The 18,899-nt window shown below is 57.6% G+C and overlaps 2 protein-coding genes across 2 annotated transcripts; both read left to right on the top strand.

Annotated features, from left to right (window-relative positions):
* The first annotated feature begins 3,230 nt into the window (after window positions 1-3,230).
* Slc39a3 (solute carrier family 39 member 3) lies at window positions 3,231-6,357 on the top strand. The gene is made up of 2 exons (XM_051139792.1): window positions 3,231-3,582; window positions 5,576-6,357. Exons 1-2 carry the CDS (start codon window positions 3,373-3,375, stop codon window positions 6,317-6,319), a joined length of 954 nt encoding a protein of 317 aa, XP_050995749.1. The 5' UTR covers window positions 3,231-3,372; the 3' UTR covers window positions 6,320-6,357.
* Window positions 6,358-12,482: 6,125 nt separating this feature from the next.
* On the top strand, window positions 12,483-16,227 carry Diras1 (DIRAS family GTPase 1). The gene is made up of 2 exons (XM_051139644.1): window positions 12,483-12,543; window positions 15,563-16,227. Exon 2 carries the CDS (start codon window positions 15,618-15,620, stop codon window positions 16,212-16,214), a length of 597 nt encoding a protein of 198 aa, XP_050995601.1. The 5' UTR covers window positions 12,483-12,543; window positions 15,563-15,617; the 3' UTR covers window positions 16,215-16,227.
* Window positions 16,228-18,899: the final 2,672 nt, after the last annotated feature.

The following is an 18,899-nucleotide window of genomic DNA, read 5'->3' as shown; positions in this document are numbered from 1 at the left end:
GCCTCCACTCACAGGAATTCAGCACCATGCACCCCTGGACAGCTCCTGGCTGTAACCCCCTCCTTCCGGAACCGCGTCTCCAAGTACGAGTTTCCTATCGGAACCATTTGGTAGTTGCATCTTAGAAGGAGGAAACTGCTTTCGGGAGCCGGTAGGCGTTGCAGAATGATTGGCAGCAGATCCAACCAGTAGGTTGTGGGCTCCGTCGAGTGGCGCTGACAACATCCAATAGGCGCCTGCGTGGGCGGGGCGTGGGCAGCGGCTCAAAGCCCCGGGGGTCGCGGCTGGTCCGCTGCTGCAGGGACGGGACCGCGCGGCGGTTGGCGGCGGGCGTCGTCGGCTGGAGGCCTGAGAGCCTGGCGGAGGTATCGGAGGGGCCGGGGCGTGGCGGGGCCGGGGCGTGGCGGGGGAGGGGGGCCGGGCCACACGGTGCCTGCAGGTCCCGCCTCCCGACTGCGGCTGCGCGGGGCACACAGTAGGCGCTCAATAAATGCTCAAGGCAAGAAGGAGCTCATCGCCCCCAACCGCGCCCCGACCAGCCCGACTTTGGGAACCCCACTCCCCGCCCCAAGCCGCCGCCACCATCCGCCCCATCTTCCCGGGCATCTATTTGGGAGCCTGTTGTATGCGCTTTGCCTTGTGTTCGCAGCAGCGGAAGGAAGGACTCTGAGTTATTTTTTGTTTGTGTGTGTTTTTAATTTTTTGAAATTGTTTAAAAAAGTATGTCACTCGCTTCTAATATTATAATTTTAAGGCTTAATTTTTAACCTTATTTATTTTATCCTAACTTAATTTTATTTTCATTTAAAAAAATATTTGTTTATTATGAATACACTATGATCAGCTCACATTATAGATGGTTGTGAGCCACCATGTGGTTGCTGGGAATTGAACTCAGGACCTTTGGAAGAGCATTCAGTGCTCTTAACCTCTGAGCCATCTCTCCAGCCCCTTATTTTCATTTTTTTAAGAAAAGGTTTACTTTTAAATTATGTGTCTGTATGTGCCTACACCACATGTGTGCAGAAGAGGGGATCAGACGCCCCTGGGCTAGACTGGAACCCAGGTCCTCTGCAGAGACAGCTCGCCTTTCCTTTTTGCTCTTGTTGTTGTTTGTTTGTTGAGACAGGGTTTCTCTGTGTAGCCTTGGCTGCCCTGGACTCGCTCTGTAGACCTGTCATACAGTCTCTCTCTTCCTTGTGGGGTCCTTAGGCTTGGTGCTGGCACCTTCACCTCATGGGCTTTGTTTCATTGTTTCATTTCATTTTTAAATTTTGTGTCCAGGCTGATCTCAGACTTGTGGCAAGTCTTTCACCTCCTCCTCCCATGGACTGAAACGATAGGGACAGACCTTCAGACCCAGCACAATTTTATATTTGTGTGTGTGCGCGCATGCGTGCACATGTGTGACGTCCAGACATTACGTCAGTCTTCCTTGGTCACTCTCACTTATATAAACGTTTTTACTTTTTAATTTAAGAATTTACAGGCCAGGCAGTGGTGGTGCACGCCTTTAATCCCAGCACTCGGGAGGCAGAGGCAGGTGGATCTCTGTGAGTTTGAGGCCAGCCTGGTCTACAAAGTGAGTCCAGGACAGCCAGGGCTACACAGAGAAACCCTGTCTTGAAAAATCAAAAAAAAAAAAAAAAAAAAAAAAAAGGGAGGGGTGTTTTGTTGCCAGCAAAGGCCACAAGGGGGCATTGGATCCCCAAGAGCTGAAGTTATTGGTGGTTGTGAGCCGCCGCATGGATGCTGGGAACCCAACCCAGGTTCTCTGGAGCAGGAGCCAGAGCGCTAACCATTCAGCCACCCCCAGCGTCCATGCACATACTGAGGCAGGGTCTCCCACCTGAGCCCAGAGCTGCTGACTGGCCTAGTGTGGCTGGGCAGCTTGTCCTGGTAATCCGGTCTCCACCTCCAAGGTGCTGCGACAACTGTTGCTTCTGGGGCTGTGAAAGAGACAGGGAAGAATGTGACGGCAGAGGGCGCGCTGGGGTGTGGTCAGCAGCGAGGAGGAGGCATCTTCACTCCTCATGGCTGATGTTCTGTGAGGCAGGGAGAGATCTCCTGCAGAGAGCCACGTAAGAACAGCCCTGTGCCTTGGCCGCCACATCCCGCCGCCAGCCATCAGCCTGCACCCGCTCTGAGCCAGGCCTCCAGGTGGGCACCAGGGCCCCACGTGGGAGCAGGAGTCGGGTGGTCTGCGGGAGGCCCTTCCTAGTGCCAGAGTAGGCCCCAGGGGTGCAGGGGTGGATGGGGGTGCTGCAGGCAGAGGGAGTGGCCTGTGCATAGGCCCTGGGAATGGCACGGGCCTGCCAGCGTGAGGTGGGTGTGCCAGACAACAGTTACGTAAGGCCTAACCTTGGGTAAGGACTTGAGAGTCCCCGGCAGGGCAGAGCAGGTCTCTGGCACAGACAGGAGCTTTTGTCCTTGTGTATAACATGGAGGTCACTCGATTCAGCTGGTTCCCACGTACCCGGCAGCAGGAGGCCAGGTGATAATGTTGAATTTTATGTGCCCAGAATGTGTGTGTGTGTGTGTGTGAACGACATGGCTGTGAATGTGGATGTGTGAAAGTGTGTGTCTGAGCCGGGCAGTGGTGGCGCACGCCTGTAATCCCAGCACTCGGGAGGCCGAGGCGGGAGGATCACTGTGAGTTCAAGGCCAGCCTGGTCTACAATGCGAGTCCAGGACAGCCAAGGCTACACAGAGAGACCCTGTCTCGAAAAACCAAAAAAGAAAGAAAGAAAGAAAGAAACTGTGTGTCTGTTTGAGTGTGTGTATGAACGTCCAAGTGTCTGAATGTGTGTGTGCATGTACATGGATGAGTGTGTAAATGCGTGTGTGTGTCTGTATGCATGTGTGTGAATGTACATGTTTCTGAATGCGTGTGTGAAAGTGTGTGCATGCATGTGAAGGCACGCGCGCGTGTGTGTGTGCGTGTGTGTGCTGAAAGCCAGAGGCCGACAGCAGGGGTCTGTCTCAGCCGCTCTTCACCGTAAGCGCAGACACCGCAGGGCGGGAACTTGGAGTTCACTGGCTCATGGCGGTCGCTGCCAGCGGGCCCAGGCAGCTCCCTGCCTCAGAAACACATCACTGCCTGGGCCGTGTCCCCAGCCCGCTGTCCTCACCTGCAGTGACACAGACGTGTCCAGGAGTCCTGGGGGAGAGCAGCAGGCCCCGCGTGGCCGACTGGTCACCACCACTGGCTTGTGAGCACACGGCTAACGTGGCTGCCCTGTCTGCACAGCTGCCCTGCAGAGCCATGAGCCGCCAGCCCTGCAGCTGGGGCCGGTAGCCCCTGCTGGCCTCGGGGTGTGAGTCCATTGGTACTTCGGCCCTGCGGTGACCCGTGTGACCCAGGCGGCCACCATGGCGAAGCTCCTGGTGGCCAAGGTCCTGTGCATGGTGGGCGTGTTCTTCTTCATGCTGCTGGGCTCCCTGCTGCCCGTGAAGGTCATCCAGGCGGACTTGGAGAAGGCGCACCGCTCGAAAAAAGTCCTCTCCCTCTGTAACGCCTTCGGGGGTGGTGTCTTCCTGGCCACGTGTTTTAACGCACTGCTGCCTGCTGTGCGGGACAAGGTGAGGCCTGGGGGGGATGGCGCATGGAGGAGGGAGGTTGGGGTCTTCCTCAGTAGCCCTCCACCTCAGCTTTTTGGGACAGGGTAGTGCTGAGCTTGGAGTTCAGTGGCGTGGCTGAGGAGGCTCCCGGGGGAGCCCCAGGGAGCTGCAGCTTATGCGTGCGGTAGTGCGCTACCATTCCCAGCGTGGCACTGAGAGTCTCCCCAGCTCTGATGAACCCTAACATGGATGCTTGAGGGTGAAGCAAATCGCCCTGTGACCTTCTGTTGGCTGCTTCCCTCTCTGTGCCCGGGCTACTTACCCAGGGGCTGGGCTATAGCCCAGAGTCAAGGCGAAACAGGTGATCTTGTGGGTGATGGGCTTTAGTGGCCCCCTGAAAATCACACAGGCCACGTGCAGCTATCTCTCTTTTCCTGTGTCTGTCAGCTCTTGCTGCGTAACAAATGGTAACAGATTTTGACACACCACCACCGCTCATGTGGGCCAGGCGGGAGTCAGAGCAGAGCTTCCTGGGGTCTGTGCTGCAGGGACCCAGGAGACCGACATCAGGACACATCTTGGGCTGTGGTCCCATGTCAGCATGCAGCTAGAGGTGGGCAGGCTCACACCCTGGCCACCCGTCAGCCGTGGGTTCCAATTCTCACTGGTGTGGTTGGAGCACCCCTGGCCGGTCACCACCAGTATGGCTGCCTGGGTCATGAACAGGAGGGAAATCAATGGAAACTTCCTCAGGTAGTGGCTGTGTCAGTGGCTGTAGGGTCAGTGAGGACTCCCAGCTCAGCACACGGAGAGGTAATCATATCAGGCCTGAGTGGGCCTGGCCTCACTTGGAAAAGAGGGTCAGCTGCCCAGTGTCTGCTTTGGCCATCCGGGACTTGGGGACCTCGGTCCTGTGGCCCCAGCCCACCATAGCCAGCTTCTGCCATCTGAGCCACAAGCTATGGTGGCCATGTTGGCATTAGTGAGGCATGTGTCTGTTGTGATAGGGTCTTGCTCTGCAGCCTCCTGCCACAGCCTGGGCCTTAGTCCCTCATGTTGGGCGTCTCCCTTCCTGGTGCTCCCAGCCCCGCTCCCTCCTGTGTCCAGTGTATCACACAGCTTCCTGTCCCCACCCCACCCTACCCCCAGGCCTGAACAGTGGCCTTGATCCTCCCTGTCCACCCAGGGTAGGCCGGGGCTCCAGGCATCCTTTAGGGCAGGCACAGGGCACAGTGCCATCTCTCATGGTTAGAAACACATCTCTAGGAGCTGCCCAGGGGAGGCCACAGAGCAACCCTGTGGTGTTTCTTGGCCACTCTCTTCTGTTTTATTTTATAAATATTTTACATGTGTGTTCCTGTGTGTATGTGGGGGCAACAGGCCTCCTGGGGTTGGCGTCTGCCTTCCACCACTGGATCCCGTGGACATGAGCTCAGGTTGTTAGGCTTGGCCTCGAGGGCCCTTCCTTTTTTTGTTGTTGTTAAAAACTTGATTTTAATCTGGGTGCACGCCTTTAAATCCCAGCACTCGGGAGGCAGAGGCAGGGGGATCACTGTGAGTTTGAGGCTAGCCTGGTCTACAAAGCGAGTCCAGGACAGCCAAAGTTACACAGAGAAACCCTGTCTTGGGGAAAAAAAGAAAAAAGAAAAGAAAAGAAAAAAACCACCCCAAAACTTGATTTTAGCAATGCTAGAGATGGAACCCATGGGAGGCGGAGCTGTGCCCCTCAGCCAGTCTGGCCCACTGTTTTAGCCTTAGGGTGACTCGGGCTGTGTCTTTTTGTTGTCATTTTGAGACAACGGCTCTCTCCGTGTGCCCCTGGCCTGCTTCTCGGTTCTGGGATTAGAATGTGCGCCCTCCGCCCCTGGGTGCCTCTGCCGCATCTGACTGCTGGAGGCAGGGTCTGCAAGGGGCTTGCAATCCTCCTGCCTCGGCTTCCTGAGTGGTGCTGCTCCTGCTCCGCGGGGGGGGGTGGGGGGTGGGTGCTGAAGCTGACCTGGCCTTGTCCCCTCAGCTGCAGCAGGTGCTGAGCCTGGGCCACATCAGCACAGACTACCCGCTGGCCGAGACCCTCATGATGGTGGGTTTTTTCCTCACGGTGTTCGTGGAGCAGCTGGTGCTGACCTTCCGGCGGGAGCGGCCGCCCTTTATAGACCTGGAGACCTTCAACGCGGGCTCAGACGTGGGCAGCGATTCGGAGTATGAAAGCCCGTTCGTGGGCATGGGTGGGCGTGGCCGCGGTCTGTACCCCGAGCCCACGGCTCACACGCACGGCGCGGGGCTGCGGCTGCGGGAGCTCGGCCGCCCGGGACCGCTGAGGCTGCTCAGCCTGGTCTTCGCACTGTCCGCGCACTCGGTGTTCGAGGGCCTGGCGCTGGGGCTGCAGGAGGAGGGCGAGCGCGTGGTCAGCCTGTTTGTGGGTGTGGCTGTCCATGAGACGCTGGTGGCCGTGGCCCTGGGCATCAACATGGCCCGCAGTGCGGTGCCCCTGAGGGACGCGGCCAAGCTGGCGGTGACCGTGAGCGCCATGATCCCGGTGGGCATCGGGTTAGGCCTGGGCATCGAGAGCGCCCGGAGCGTGGCCAGCAGCGTGGCGTCGGCGCTGTTGCAGGGCCTGGCCGGTGGCACCTTCCTGTTCGTCACCTTCATGGAGATCCTGGCCAAGGAACTGGAGGAGAGGAGCGAGCAGCTGCTGAAGGTGCTCTTCCTGGTTCTAGGCTATGCCGTCCTGGCCGGCATGGTCTTCCTCAAGTGGTGAGCCACGGATGCCCGCAGGACACGGACCACATCCCTTGCCAGTTCACGCACAGGGGCCTCCCGGGCCGGCCACGGCGCCCACTCCGCAGGCGCCTGGCTCCATAGATACTACTGTTTAAAAAAACGTCTTAAAGTTCTTTACCAAAGCTGTGTGGCCATGTCACCTCATGTACCGTCACCCCTCCTGTTTCTGCTGTCACTCCTGAGCCACCATGAATGGAGCCAGGGGCGGGGACTGGCTTATGGGGGGCAGGCGCAACCCCCGGATTCCACCGCAGCCTCCATGTAGCCTGGACCCCGCCCACCACTGTCACTCTTGAGTTTTTCCGATGGCTCCAGCACAACCGGCCACAGTTTATGTAAAGTGCAGTGCACGTGGGTCAAATGAGCCAGGGGACCGGAGAGTTGTGTCCAGGCAAGCCCAAGGTCCACTTGCCTAGCACGCAGGGATGCCCTTGCTTGTTCCCTGCTGGGTTGCAGGTTTCAGAATGGAGGGGCTTCCTCCGCAGAGGGGACTGCAGCTGAGACTCATCCTGACAAGGGGAGCGGGATATGGGTAGTGAGTGGACTGGTGGTCACCTCTTAGTTGTGGCCATACCATGGGAGTCTCCAGAGGACACAGGCGAAGGCCACATCCTGACAGGGGAAACAAAGCTCTCAGGATGCAGGCGTTAGCAGGAGCGCAGCGCCTAGCAACTATGGTGCCCATCACCGTGGCAACGCTGGCATCTTGGGACAGTCTGAGGACTCTCCTCAGGGGACATAAGCCTGCCATGGCTCACCATCTTTCCCCAACGTAGGGTCTGTTTACCAGGCCAAACCTCAACACTGTCCCCCATGGTGGCTGGGTGATCCCTACCCAGCTCCACTCAGAAGATAGAAGTCACAAAGAGACAGGGCCTTGGGCACAGTCCCCAGGGCCCATGCCACCTCAGTGCTACGATAAACCAGGACTCACACACCACCTCTAGACATTGGGGCACATGTGGGACCAGAACCTCCAGTGAGGGACCTGCTGCTGAGCCCCGTGACATATGTGCAGGTGTGGGGACATGCCCACCGCCCCACCTGGGCCTGCTGTACTCTCCATCCCTCCACTTAACACCTACAGGGCCTGTGAAAGCTACTACAGCGTCTCATGGGCCCCTCAGGGCCACCATGACCATGCAGGTGTGCGTTCAAGTGACAAAGACTAGGCCAGAATAGGAAGAGCCAGGTCCCCGGTCTGGCCATCCCGGCAGGGGTGTCTGCCCCGGCCCCGTGGGTGCATAAAATGGCAGCCCTTCCTCTCAGCACCAGCTGCTCTGCTCCTGGGGGCACAGCCTGTGGGCCCTCCCATCAGCTCCCCCCCCCCCAAGCGCCAGCTCACTGGCAGCCTTGGGGCCTTCTGCTTTCCCCACAGGCCTTCAGCTCCAGGTAACACTGTCCTGGGCTGCTCAGCACAGCGCCTTAGGAACCCTGGACTCAGGAGACCCCCGCCACCACTCCTCAAGTCTGCCCGGTTCCCTTCTGCCCAGCACCCACCTGGCCCTCCCAGCGTAACTTGGGACTGGCCACATGTGCATGGCCAAAGAAGCGGGCCCCAGGAGCTCGCCCGGCTGGCCACCGGAGCCCTTCAGGATCCCTTGCTGTGGGCTGGGACTAAGACGGTCATGGTCAGGAGCTCTCACCAGTGGCTTCTCCCTTCCGTCCCAAACAGTCATATCTCAGATTGGGATGCAAAGAAACAGGACAGGCAGCCTGCCTGGCCGCACAGTCCAGTGACACCAGCCATCTCTAGGACCCCTCGTTGGTGCGGCCAGGTCAGGGGCCTCCTATCTCTCATGTATACCTGCAGAGGTGGCACTGTCACTGGTCACAGTAACCATGAGGAACATTGTCTGGGGACTGCGAGGTGTGCAAAAGGCCAGACCTGCCCTCTGTCCCTTACTGAGGGTTCCAGTTTAGATGACAGTCCGGGCCCACAGCCTCGGGAGACTCTGAGCCATGCTGAGCACATGTGCTGCTGTCATGACTGGGCATGGAGGAGGAGGCCAGGGATGCTGCAAGGCCCCGGCCACCCCTATAAACTGCCTCCTGTGGGGACACAGCAGGGACACAGCTGGATGGGAGCAGAGGGAGGGCTGGGAGGGTGGCCCAGCTACACTGCTTTCTCTGGGTGTAATAACAGCATGTCAGCATCTCCCGCGGCTTGTTTGTGTTCCTGTAACAGAAGTTATTAGCGCAGGCGGGATCGGGCACAGCCAGCTCCTGGCATCCTGCCCCCTTCCAGCACTGCAGGGGCCAGGACAGTCTGCCCCGCATCCCACCTGCCTGGTGTCCCCCATGGGGCTGGAGCATTCTCTTTGGCGTGTCCCTGGACTTCACCTGCTGCTGAGAGGCAGGAGCTCCCTGGTTCGGGATGGTTACATGTCCCAGATGTCATGCAGAACCCTCCCAGGAGAAAAGTCACACCTGTAAGTTGCCCCTCCAGTGAACTAAGGGAGCTGTCACTCCACTGGAACAAATGGCGTCAGAACACTGCTGTACTACCTGTGAATGCTCCCACAGAAGAGAGGAAACTCGGGACAAGGCTGGTGAGGGGCTCAGTGGGCAAAAGTGCCACCCAGGACCCATGCTGTGGCCGTACTGCCTCCTTCAAATTGTCCTGATCACCACAGGTGCTCAGCAGCACATGTGCAGAAACGTGTGTGTGTGTGCTCACCACCACCCCACGCCAGTAAATGCAATAAAAACACTTCTTGTGCTAGGTACGCTATCTATGCCTTTAATGCAAGCATGCCAGGGGCAGATAGATGGACCTCTGTGAGTTCCTGGACAGCCAGGATTACAAAGTGAGCCCTGTCTTGAAATAAACAGTAAATATTTAAACTATGTCTTTTTCTGTGTGTGTGTGTGTGTGTGTTTGAGACAGGGTCTCTCTACCTAGCCCTGGCTGTCCTGGACTCACTTTGTAGACCAGGCTGGCCTCCAACTCACAGAGATCCACCTGCCTCTGCCTCCCGAGTGCTGGGATTAAAGGTGTGCGCCACCATGCCCGGCTTAAACTATGTCTTATTCATTTTATTTTTTTGAATGGATGTCTCACACCACGTGTATCCCTAGTTCCTGAGGAGACCAGAAGACGGCTCTGTCTCCATCGAGTCCAGGCTGGTCAGGGCTTCATGGTGAGATGTTTTCTCAAACTACAACAAAATACTGGGCTCCAAGATGCCAACCCATGGGGTTTTCTTTGATGTGTGTGTGTGTCTGTGTCTGTGTGTGTGTGTGTGTGTGTGTGTGTGTCTGTGTCTGTGTCTGTGTCTGTGTCTGTGTCTGTGTGCAGTGCCTGTGGAGACCAGAAGAGGGCACCATATCCTCTGGCACTGGAGGTCCAGATGGTCGGTTGATTGGGAGATGCCATGTGGAAGCTGGGAATTGAACCCTCATCTTCTATGAGAGCAGCCGGTGCTGTAACCACTGAGCCACCCCCGCAAGCCTCACCTTGGTTTTTGAGACACAGTGTCAGTAGTGTGGAGCAGTCTCGGCTGTGGTGGCAGATTTATCTAGACCACTGGCTCCGAACGCCACAGGCGCCCTCTGGTGCTTTCATAGCAGGACTGAGCCGCCCTGCTAGCTCTCTGATGATATGGGTCCTGAGACTGCACGCTCAGACCCTGGCTTTGGCAAGCACCTACTTTACGGGCTGAGCCACCTTCCCCTAGGCCCTTTCCTCACCCACGGCTGCTGCTGGGCCAAGGAAGGGCTTTAAAAGGAGGTGGTGGGTGGTATAGGGCATGGTGGATAGGCGAGAACTCTAGATCTCAGTGTAGGCCCAGTGCCCCCGGGGCTCCTGAGTCCCGACGCCCTCGTATCTGCCCTGCACAGCTCAGCAAGGTAAGGCAGGCAGAGCACGCTGCCCCTCCCCTAGCCACACAGAGGTGCTACTGAGAGACAGAGGCAGGAACTGGGGGGGGGGGGGATGTCTTCGGTGACTCCTGATGCCCAGAGCCTGGCCTGGCATCTATAAATAGCATGTGAACAGGCTCCTCTGAGTGAGTCAGCCTGGGCTGGTGCCCAAAGGAACCAGGGAGCCGGTCAGAGCTGGGCTTGGAGCCCACCGGTCTCTCAGGGGACCCAGGCAGCCATCACAGACAGAGGAAGCCTGGCTGCTAGCCCCCCTAACCCCCCTACCCCCGACTCTATGAGTTCATTTGCAGCCACTCTGAGGGGGTGAGGCAACGCTGTGGCCAGAATGGAGCTCTGCCTTCCCACTAGGCTGTCACCATCTCTGGATGTAGGGTTGGGGGATTGAGGGACCCTGAGAGACCCCCCCACAGGGCCAGCGTAGGATGGAGGGGAATTCTTCAGGTGACAGCTCCAGGCAACCCAGGATGGATGGGGCACAAATAGCAAGGAGACAGCTGGGCTGGCCGTGGAAAGCCTTCACACAAAGCTGGGTTCGATCCCCAGAGCCCACATGGTGGTTCACAGCTATTCAAAACTTCAGCTCTCAGCGGGGGGCGGCCAGGGGGAACCCCATGTGCTCTTCTGAAGTCTGATGGCACGATGGCACCAGGCAGGCAAAGCATTCTTTTTTTTTTTTTTTTTTTTAAGATTTATTTATTTATTACATATACAGTGTTCTGCCTGCATGTACACCTGCACACAAGAAGAGGAAACCAGATCTCATTATAGATGGTTATGAGCCACCATGTGGTTGCTGGGAATTGAACTCAGGACCTCTGGAAGAGCAGACGGTGCTCTTAACCGCTGAGCCATCTCTCCAGCCCTAGCCAAAGTGTTCTTACACAGAAAATAACAAATAAGTAAATCTGAACATTAAAACAAAAGAATATATATATATATATATATATATATATATATTTTTTTTTTTTTTTTTTTTTTTTTTTTCCGAGACAGGGTTTCTCTGTGTAGCCTTGGCTGTCCTGAGCTCCCTCTATACACCAGACTGGCCTCGAACTCACAGCGATCCGCCTGCTGCTGCCTCCCGAATGCTGGGATTAGTGGTGTGGGCCACCACTGCCAGGCAATTAAAACAAAAATTAAGTTACATTTTAATGTATCAATTTGTGTGTGGAGGTTGGAGGTCACTTTGTTGGAGTTGGCTCCTTCCATCTACCAAGTGAGGCCTAGGGATCCAGCCCAGGCTGAGCGGCTTGGCAGCAAGCACCCCCACCCACTGAGCCCTCTCACTGGCCCAAGTCTTCAATCACACAAAATAAAGTTCTGTTATGTTTTCCTTGCAGTGTGTGGGTGGAGCCAGGGCCCCTACCCTGAACCCTGTACCGGAAGAAAAATGGAGTTCTTCTCTCTCTCTCTCTCTCTCTTTTTTTTTTTTTTTTTTTTTTTTTTTTTGGCTTTTCGAGACAGGGTTTCTCTGTGTAGCCTTGACCATCCTGGACTCACTTTGTAGACCAGGCTGGCCTCGAACTCACAGCGATCGCCTACCTCTGCCTCCCGAGTGCTAGGATTAAAGGCGTGCGCCACCACGCCCGGCTTTCTTCTCTTTTTTGTTTGAGACAGACCTCACACTCCTGGGTCCCCCTACTCCTGCCTCTTTCCTGTGTTGAGATGACAGGCTGGGCCGGCACCACCACACTGGGCACAGATCCCAGGGCTGCCAAGGGATGGCTTGCCCTTCAAGCTACAACCACAGCAATGGGGTTCTTTGTGTTATTTTGTCTTTTATTCCCCTCCTCATCCCCCAATCTCTCTCCCTCCTTTCCTTTTTTCTCCCACAAGGGTCTCTACTGTAGCCCAGACTGGCTTTAAACTCTCAGCCATGCCCCTGCCTCCGCATCCCCTGTGTAGCTGACATTTTAATCTGTGAAGGTGTGTGAAGGCAGCTTTCAGCGTCTCCATCACCCCACTCTGTCGTCCCTCGCTGATCTGACCTGGACAGTGCATCGCCCTCCCCCTGCAACCTCCTATCCCCATTTGTGGTTGGGGCGACCCCTGACTATCTTTCAAGACGGGCTCTGTCACCCACCCGCGTCCCCTGGGGTGCAGGTGGCCACGTGGTGCGCATGGGTGTGGATGTCCCGCTGCCTAGCGGGCTGCAGATGGACACCCTGGGCGGGCTAGGCGGTGACCTTGGGCTGCAGCGGCCCGGGCCCGGGTCCCGGCGGGCGGGGCGGGCGGGGCGGAGCGCGGCTGGGGCGGGGACATCGGGACTGCGGCGGCGCGGACAGCAGCGCAGCGGCGGGGACCACAGCGGCCCAGGTAGGCGGCGGGGCAGCCGCGGCCACAGAGGGTGGGGAGGGGTCCCCAAGCCACCACGATCCCTTTGTTCCGGCCCCACCCTCCCGGGCCACCGCGCCAGGCCCTGCGGGTCCCTGGGAGTCCAGCGGTCACCATGGACAGCTCCCCGTCGCCCCACCCCTGCCTGGCCACGCAGAGCATCACCCGGGACCCTCTGGGGCCTGGTCCCCTCACCTGCGTCCTCTGCAAACTGCCCGCTGGGGCCCAGGTCCTTCACTCCCACCCACAAAGCCCAGCACCCGCGAGACCAAGCCCCTCTCTGAGGTTTCCTCTCTCGAGCCCCCTCCTGACCCCCAGGGAGCCTCCACCACTCCCTTGACTCCCTAAAATTTTCCATCACACCCCCCCATCAGTCAGCAGCCGCTAGATCCACCACCTCCTTTAGACAGGGCACCCACCCCCAGACCCTTCCCTGGCTAAGGCCATCCTGGCTTCTTACACCTGAGCCGGCTTCAGGGTCCCAAGGCCCTGCCCTGTGTTGCCCTGTGGACCAGGAGGCTTTGGCCAGGCTGGCCCAGGGCTGGAGTGACTCAGACAAGGTGGCTGAGCACCTCAGAGCCCCCCAGGGCACAGAAGCTGATCAGGGCCCATCTTTAAGTCCCTTTGAGGCTGCCACCTTCGAAGACCGCATGACCTTGAGCAGAGCTCTTCCCACTACAAGTTTGGGAGCCCTCTCCCCTGTCCCTGATGGAGGGGAATCTGGATTGCATAGGACCCTCTTAGCAAGGGAGCCCAGACTTCAGCACCCCTGTGGTGGGCATCCCAGCTGGGCCCCTTGGTACCCACCCACCAGGAAGGGGCTACATTGAGAGGTGCAGACCCCACCCCACCCCCATCTGCCACCTTAGATCCCCTCAGGCCAGTGGTGATGGTGTCACAATTCGTTCAGTGTTCAAGTCACCCCCTGAGGGAAATGCTAAGTCTGCTGGGCTGGGGAGCAGCCCCGGGGCCAAGAAATGCCCTGTGTGGGATCTGTGTGCCTGTCCCCCTTAGTATCCAATTTAAGAAGTTTTCAGAGTGTATCACCAGGGTTGGCTCCAGTGTATCGCCAGGGTTGGTTCCAGTTGTATTTTTCTTTTCTCCTAACACATTCGATATTTCTGAATGTATCTCCAGACCCCATAGAGGACTCTCACCCTTACCCCAGAACTCTGGCTTGTAGGATGGGGGTGGGGGCTCCTTGGAGGCTGGGCCTGAGGCACTTACCCCTAACCCTAACCCTGGTCCCCTATCCCTGTGAGCTATACCTGGGTGCCTATCACCTCACTGAACCCCAAGGACACAGCCACTGTCGCAGTGTCGCACCCCCTGGATCTGACTCTGGGATGGTTCTCAGAACCTTCCCCTCATGCGATGAGGAAAATAACTTGAAGGGAAAAAAAAAAAAAAAGAGAAAGGACTCTTGCCGAGGGACAGCCTGGCCACCTCCCTCCCCTGCACACGCTCCCCCCCACGCCCCACCCCCCAATCCCATACTTTAGGAGTCTTCAGCTGTGTGACCCTCTGACCCTCAGGAACCTCTCTGAGGAAAGGCAGGAGCGAAACCCAAGGGAATCCCCAGCTGGGAGTTCCTGAAGCACACCGCGGCCTGAGAGGGAAGCCGGGGCTCACCCGTGGACCAGGGAGCCCCACTTAGCTGTGAGACTCTCTCTGCTCAGCCTGGGCTGTGAGTGCCTGTGTCCCAGGAACTGGTTCCAGGAACCTGGCGTCAGCACTTATACATTTGATTCCTGGATGTCCCCAGTGTCAGAGTCACTTACATGAGGTTGTTTCATGTGGCCGGTTCCCAGGGCCTGGCCCAAAGCCAGTCTCCATGACTTCTGATGCTGAGGGGCCCTGGCATGTGCCTTTGATTTTGTTTTTGGGTTGGTTTGGTTTGGTTTGGTTGTGATGGTTGTTTTTTGGGGTCTGGTGTTTGCTTACTTTCTTGGTTTTGTCTTTGTTTTTTGCTGTTGTTGTTGTTGGTTTTGTATGTCACTGTTCAGCCCAGGCTGGCCTCCTCCTGCCTCTGCCTCCCAAGTTTTGGAATCAAATGTGTCTGCCACCACCACCCAGCTAAATAGTTTTTTTCAAAGACAGTCTCACTCTGTGGCCCAGAATTCACTATTCATTTGCCTCAGCTTCCCCAGTTCTGGGGTTACAGATGTGTATCACTACACTTGATTTTCTTTCTTTCTTTCTTTTAAAAAAAAATTTTATTTATTATTGATACAGTATTCTGCCCACACACTAGAAGAGGGCACCAGATCTCATTATAGATGGTTGTGAGCCACCATGTGGTTGCTGGGAATTGAACTCAGGATCTTTGGAAGAACAGACAGTGCTCTTAACCTCTGAACCATCTCTCCATTTTTCTCTTGATTTTTCACAGTGGGATTCTTTTCACTTTGTTTTCCCCTTCTGTGAACGTATGTGCAGTGCCCTCGGAGGCCAGAAGGGGGCGTCGGGTCCCCTGGAACTTGAGTCACAAGTGGTTGTGAGCCGCCATGTGGATGCTGGGAACTGAACTAGGTCCTCAGTGAGAGCAGCCTGGGCTGTACCCGCGGAGCTGTCTTTCCAACACCACCGCCTCGGTTTTTTTGAGACAGGGTCTCTCACTCATGAGGATGGGACAGGAAGATGGCGGAGCTTAGAGAGTGAGCTGCTTGCGCCGGCTTGGAGCTGGGGCTGGGTGGAAGCCAGGGCAGCCAGACTGCTGACTTGGGCATCTTTGCATCCTGGCCTCAGCAGCAGCTCATAGGGACCCTTGGGAACTCTGAGCCTTACGTTTGTTAGGGAGGAATAGGCTGAGAGGTCGGCAGGGAGAGAGAGCTCACTTGCAGAGTGCAACTGCAGAGTCAGCCAGGGCAGCGGGAGGGAGGGCCACCGGGGAGACACGGGTGGGATGGAGGAGTGAGCGGCGCCAAGACCCCGCCACTGGGACAGGGAGCTAGCCTGGGCCCAGGTGGCCTCAAGTGCCTCACTGTCCCTTTTCCAACAGGGTCGGTCTGGGGTTCTAGCAGCCGGCCCTTTCTTCCCAGCCGGCTTTGGAGAAGATGCCAGAACAGAGCAATGACTACCGCGTGGTCGTGTTCGGCGCAGGCGGCGTGGGCAAGAGCTCGCTGGTGCTCCGCTTCGTGAAGGGGACGTTTCGTGACACCTACATCCCCACCATAGAGGACACGTACCGGCAGGTGATCAGCTGTGACAAGAGCGTGTGCACGCTGCAGATCACGGACACAACCGGCAGCCACCAGTTCCCGGCCATGCAGCGGCTGTCCATCTCCAAGGGCCACGCCTTTATCCTGGTGTTCTCGGTGACCAGCAAGCAGTCGCTGGACGAGCTGAGCCCCATCTACAAGCTGATCGTGCAGATCAAGGGCAGCGTGGAGGACATCCCCATCATGCTGGTGGGGAACAAATGTGATGAGACGCAGCGGGAGGTGCACACCCGCGAGGCGCAGGCCGTGGCGCAGGAGTGGAAGTGTGCCTTCATGGAGACCTCGGCCAAGATGAACTACAACGTGAAGGAGCTCTTCCAGGAGCTGCTGACGCTGGAGACGCGCCGCAGCGTCAGCCTCAGCGTGGACGGCAAGCGCGGCGGCAAGCAGAAGAGGGCCGACCGCATCAAGGGCAAGTGCGCGCTCATGTGAGCCCGCCAGAGCCGGCGAGGGCCTCCGGGCTCCTGTTCTCCTCCCTCCTCCTCCTCCTCCTCCTTCTCCTTCCTTCCTCCCCTCCCTCCTTCCCTCCCCATCTCCCACTGGGCTCCGCCTCAGACCTTTCACACCTTCATAGCTTTCACCTCTTGCTCACCCTTTCCTCTGTATCTCTCTGTCCTCTCCCCCTCCCCCCAACTTCTATCTGTACCCCACAACCACACACTGGAAATCGTTCCCTGTGGATCTGAAATCAGGGACCCGGCTAAGGAACTGCTTGCCCCAGCCAGAATCACAGAGGCTGCCTTGCCTCTTTTGTCCCTTTCCGGGAGGGCCCCAGGGGTGTGTGTTCCCAACCAGGCCCACTTCCAGTCCCCCCACATTCTATCACTGTGACCCCCCTGGGGAGTGCCCATTGACCTCATCTTTCTTCACTCACATCTTCTTTCTCTCACCTGGTCCCATCCCTTCCCTGTGGCCTCCGATCTGTGCCCTTCCCTGGGTCCAGAACACCCCTGTCCTCTCTCTCTCCTTCCCATCTGCACACCAGGGTGGATGGGCCCACGGGCTGGGCCTCAGGCCACCAGGCAATAAACATAGGGCCTGCAGCAAAGCCCTGCCAGCCCTGAGCGCCACCTCTGGAACGGCAGACGCCCACAGCACAAGCCCAGGACCGTCCAGCCAGGACTGTCCTTCAGGGGAGGCGCATGGGGACCTTGAGCCAGGAGTGTGGAACGGCTGCCCGGACACTGGCCACCTGGACACTGCCCACCTGGACACTGGCCATCTGCTGAGACAGAGATGGTGGCACAGTGGTGCCTCAACGGTGACCCCGAGTAGGGGTTTGGGGTACTGAGGATGGGGTGTCGGCTGATGGGACATCAGTGAAGGCCCAGGGCCAGTATGTGCTGCCCCAGTGCTCTGACAGAACCCGAGCCCCTCTGCTGGTCATGTGCACCCCAGAGACTGTCCCCGTGTGTGCCCCGAGTTACGGAGCCTCCGCGGTATCTGTGAGACTGACTGTCTGGGAGACTTGAATGGCTCCTGGGCCTATGTCCCACCCACGTGGGGGTGACTGTAGAATCCTGTGTTTATGTGATTTTTGTGTGTGTGGATGGCTGTGCGTCTGTCTTGGGATGGGGTGTTCGTGGTGGTTTAGAGTGGTCTGTGTGTGGCTGTCGGGGGAGGGGGCACTGTGGTATGTCTGTGTAGATCTGTTTTCAGGAGTGGGTGGCACAAATTGTCTGTAAACCTGTCTGTTCGGCCTGTCTGAGGAGCACTGGGTCCTGTTCCAGGCTGCGGCAAGCTGGCTCGTGGCTCAGACTGTATCGGTCAGCTACTGCTGTGGAACAAGTAGCACGGATGCCAGCATTGAGGCCTCAGCGCAAGTGGTCATTACCTCGCAGGAGCTGCAGACCAGACTGGGGCTGGAGTGAGCTAGAGCCTCTATTGTGTGTACAGGTGTGAGAGAGGGACAGAAACAGGCGGAGATAAAGAGAGGCAGAGGCCCAGAGAGAGCCAGAGACATGAACATGAAGAGACAGAGACAGAGGCAGAAAGATGGCTGCAGCCAGGTGACCAAGCTGGTCAGACCTCAGTGTGCTCCCTCTGTGTGCCGGGCACAGGCAAACCCACAGTCTGAAGGCTGAGTCTGAGCATAGCTGAGCCCTAACCTCCAGCCAGTCCAGGGCCCCCCACAGCTGCTACCTGCTCCCGAGCCTCGGGAGCGGCTCCTGGCTGGACAGGGGGGTCACAGCCCTTTCTCAGGGACACACCCTGATAGCACAATCTCTGGGCTACCCCAGGCCTCACCTGGTCAACCTTGCCCATCCTGGGGAGAACCAGGCTGGGTGGCAGGGGAGGCTGGAGCCCACCCTGGCTGCTGGCCAACCTGCCCAGGCATCTCTGGTGCTGGGAACCCTGCCAGGCCTCGCTTGCTGTGACCCACCCCTGCCCCCCCACCCCCCGCATGTGGGAGCCCCGCCCCATGTGGGGTCTGTGTACCGTTCGCTGTAGACCTTGTCTTCCTGCAATAAACACGTGGATCCTGCCTCCCCTGCACCGATGGCCTCTGTGGGGATGGGTGCTGCCTGCTGCGGGTGAGGGCCGGGCGTGGGGGGTTGGGGTGGACACGGAGGAGATGGGGTGGGATGCAATGGATGAGGTACCCAAAGTCACAAGCAAGGATATTGGGCCACTGAGAGCAGTGTCCAGGCCTGGCCTGCCTGCCTGGATCAGGGCCTAGTGGCTCAACTTCTCACCCAACTTTTCCTGGCCAGGCCCTTCCCTCTACAGCCTCCCCGCCTGCCATCAAAAGATCAGATTGATGGCCAGGCCGTGGTGGCGCACGCCTATAATCCCGGGACTCGGGAGGCAGAGGCGGTTGAATCACTGTGAGTTCGAGGCCAGCCTGGTCTACAAAGCGAGTCCAGGACAGCCAAGTCTACACAGAGAAACCCTGTCTCGAAAAACCAACCAACCAAGCAAACAAACAAAAAACAACCACAAAGACAAAAACAGAACAGATTGAGAGAACTCATTCATTCACTGTGTGTAGTAGGCACCACTGTACGTCTGGTGGTGCTGACCTGGGTACCAGGCCTGTCACAGCATCCCCAGGTGTCTCGAAAACAAAACAAAACAAAACCAAAAGAAATAAGAAAAAGAAAAACAAAGGACGTA

This window comes from Acomys russatus, chromosome 31 (genome assembly GCF_903995435.1).
Source record: "Acomys russatus chromosome 31, mAcoRus1.1, whole genome shotgun sequence".
Classification (NCBI taxonomy): domain Eukaryota; kingdom Metazoa; phylum Chordata; class Mammalia; order Rodentia; family Muridae; genus Acomys; species Acomys russatus.
This window is presented reverse-complemented; position numbering and strand designations above follow the sequence as displayed.

Bases quoted from the DNA above. Each gene is read 5' to 3' on its own strand.
- Slc39a3 (XM_051139792.1), top strand. From the start codon at position 3,373: ATGGCGAAGCTCCTGGTGGCCAAGGTCCTGTGCATGGTGGGCGTGTTC. The intron at 3,583-5,575 runs GTGAGGCCTGGG...TTGTCCCCTCAG, and splicing joins TGCCTGCTGTGCGGGACAAG to CTGCAGCAGGTGCTGAGCCT.
- Diras1 (XM_051139644.1), top strand. From the start codon at position 15,618: ATGCCAGAACAGAGCAATGACTACCGCGTGGTCGTGTTCGGCGCAGGC.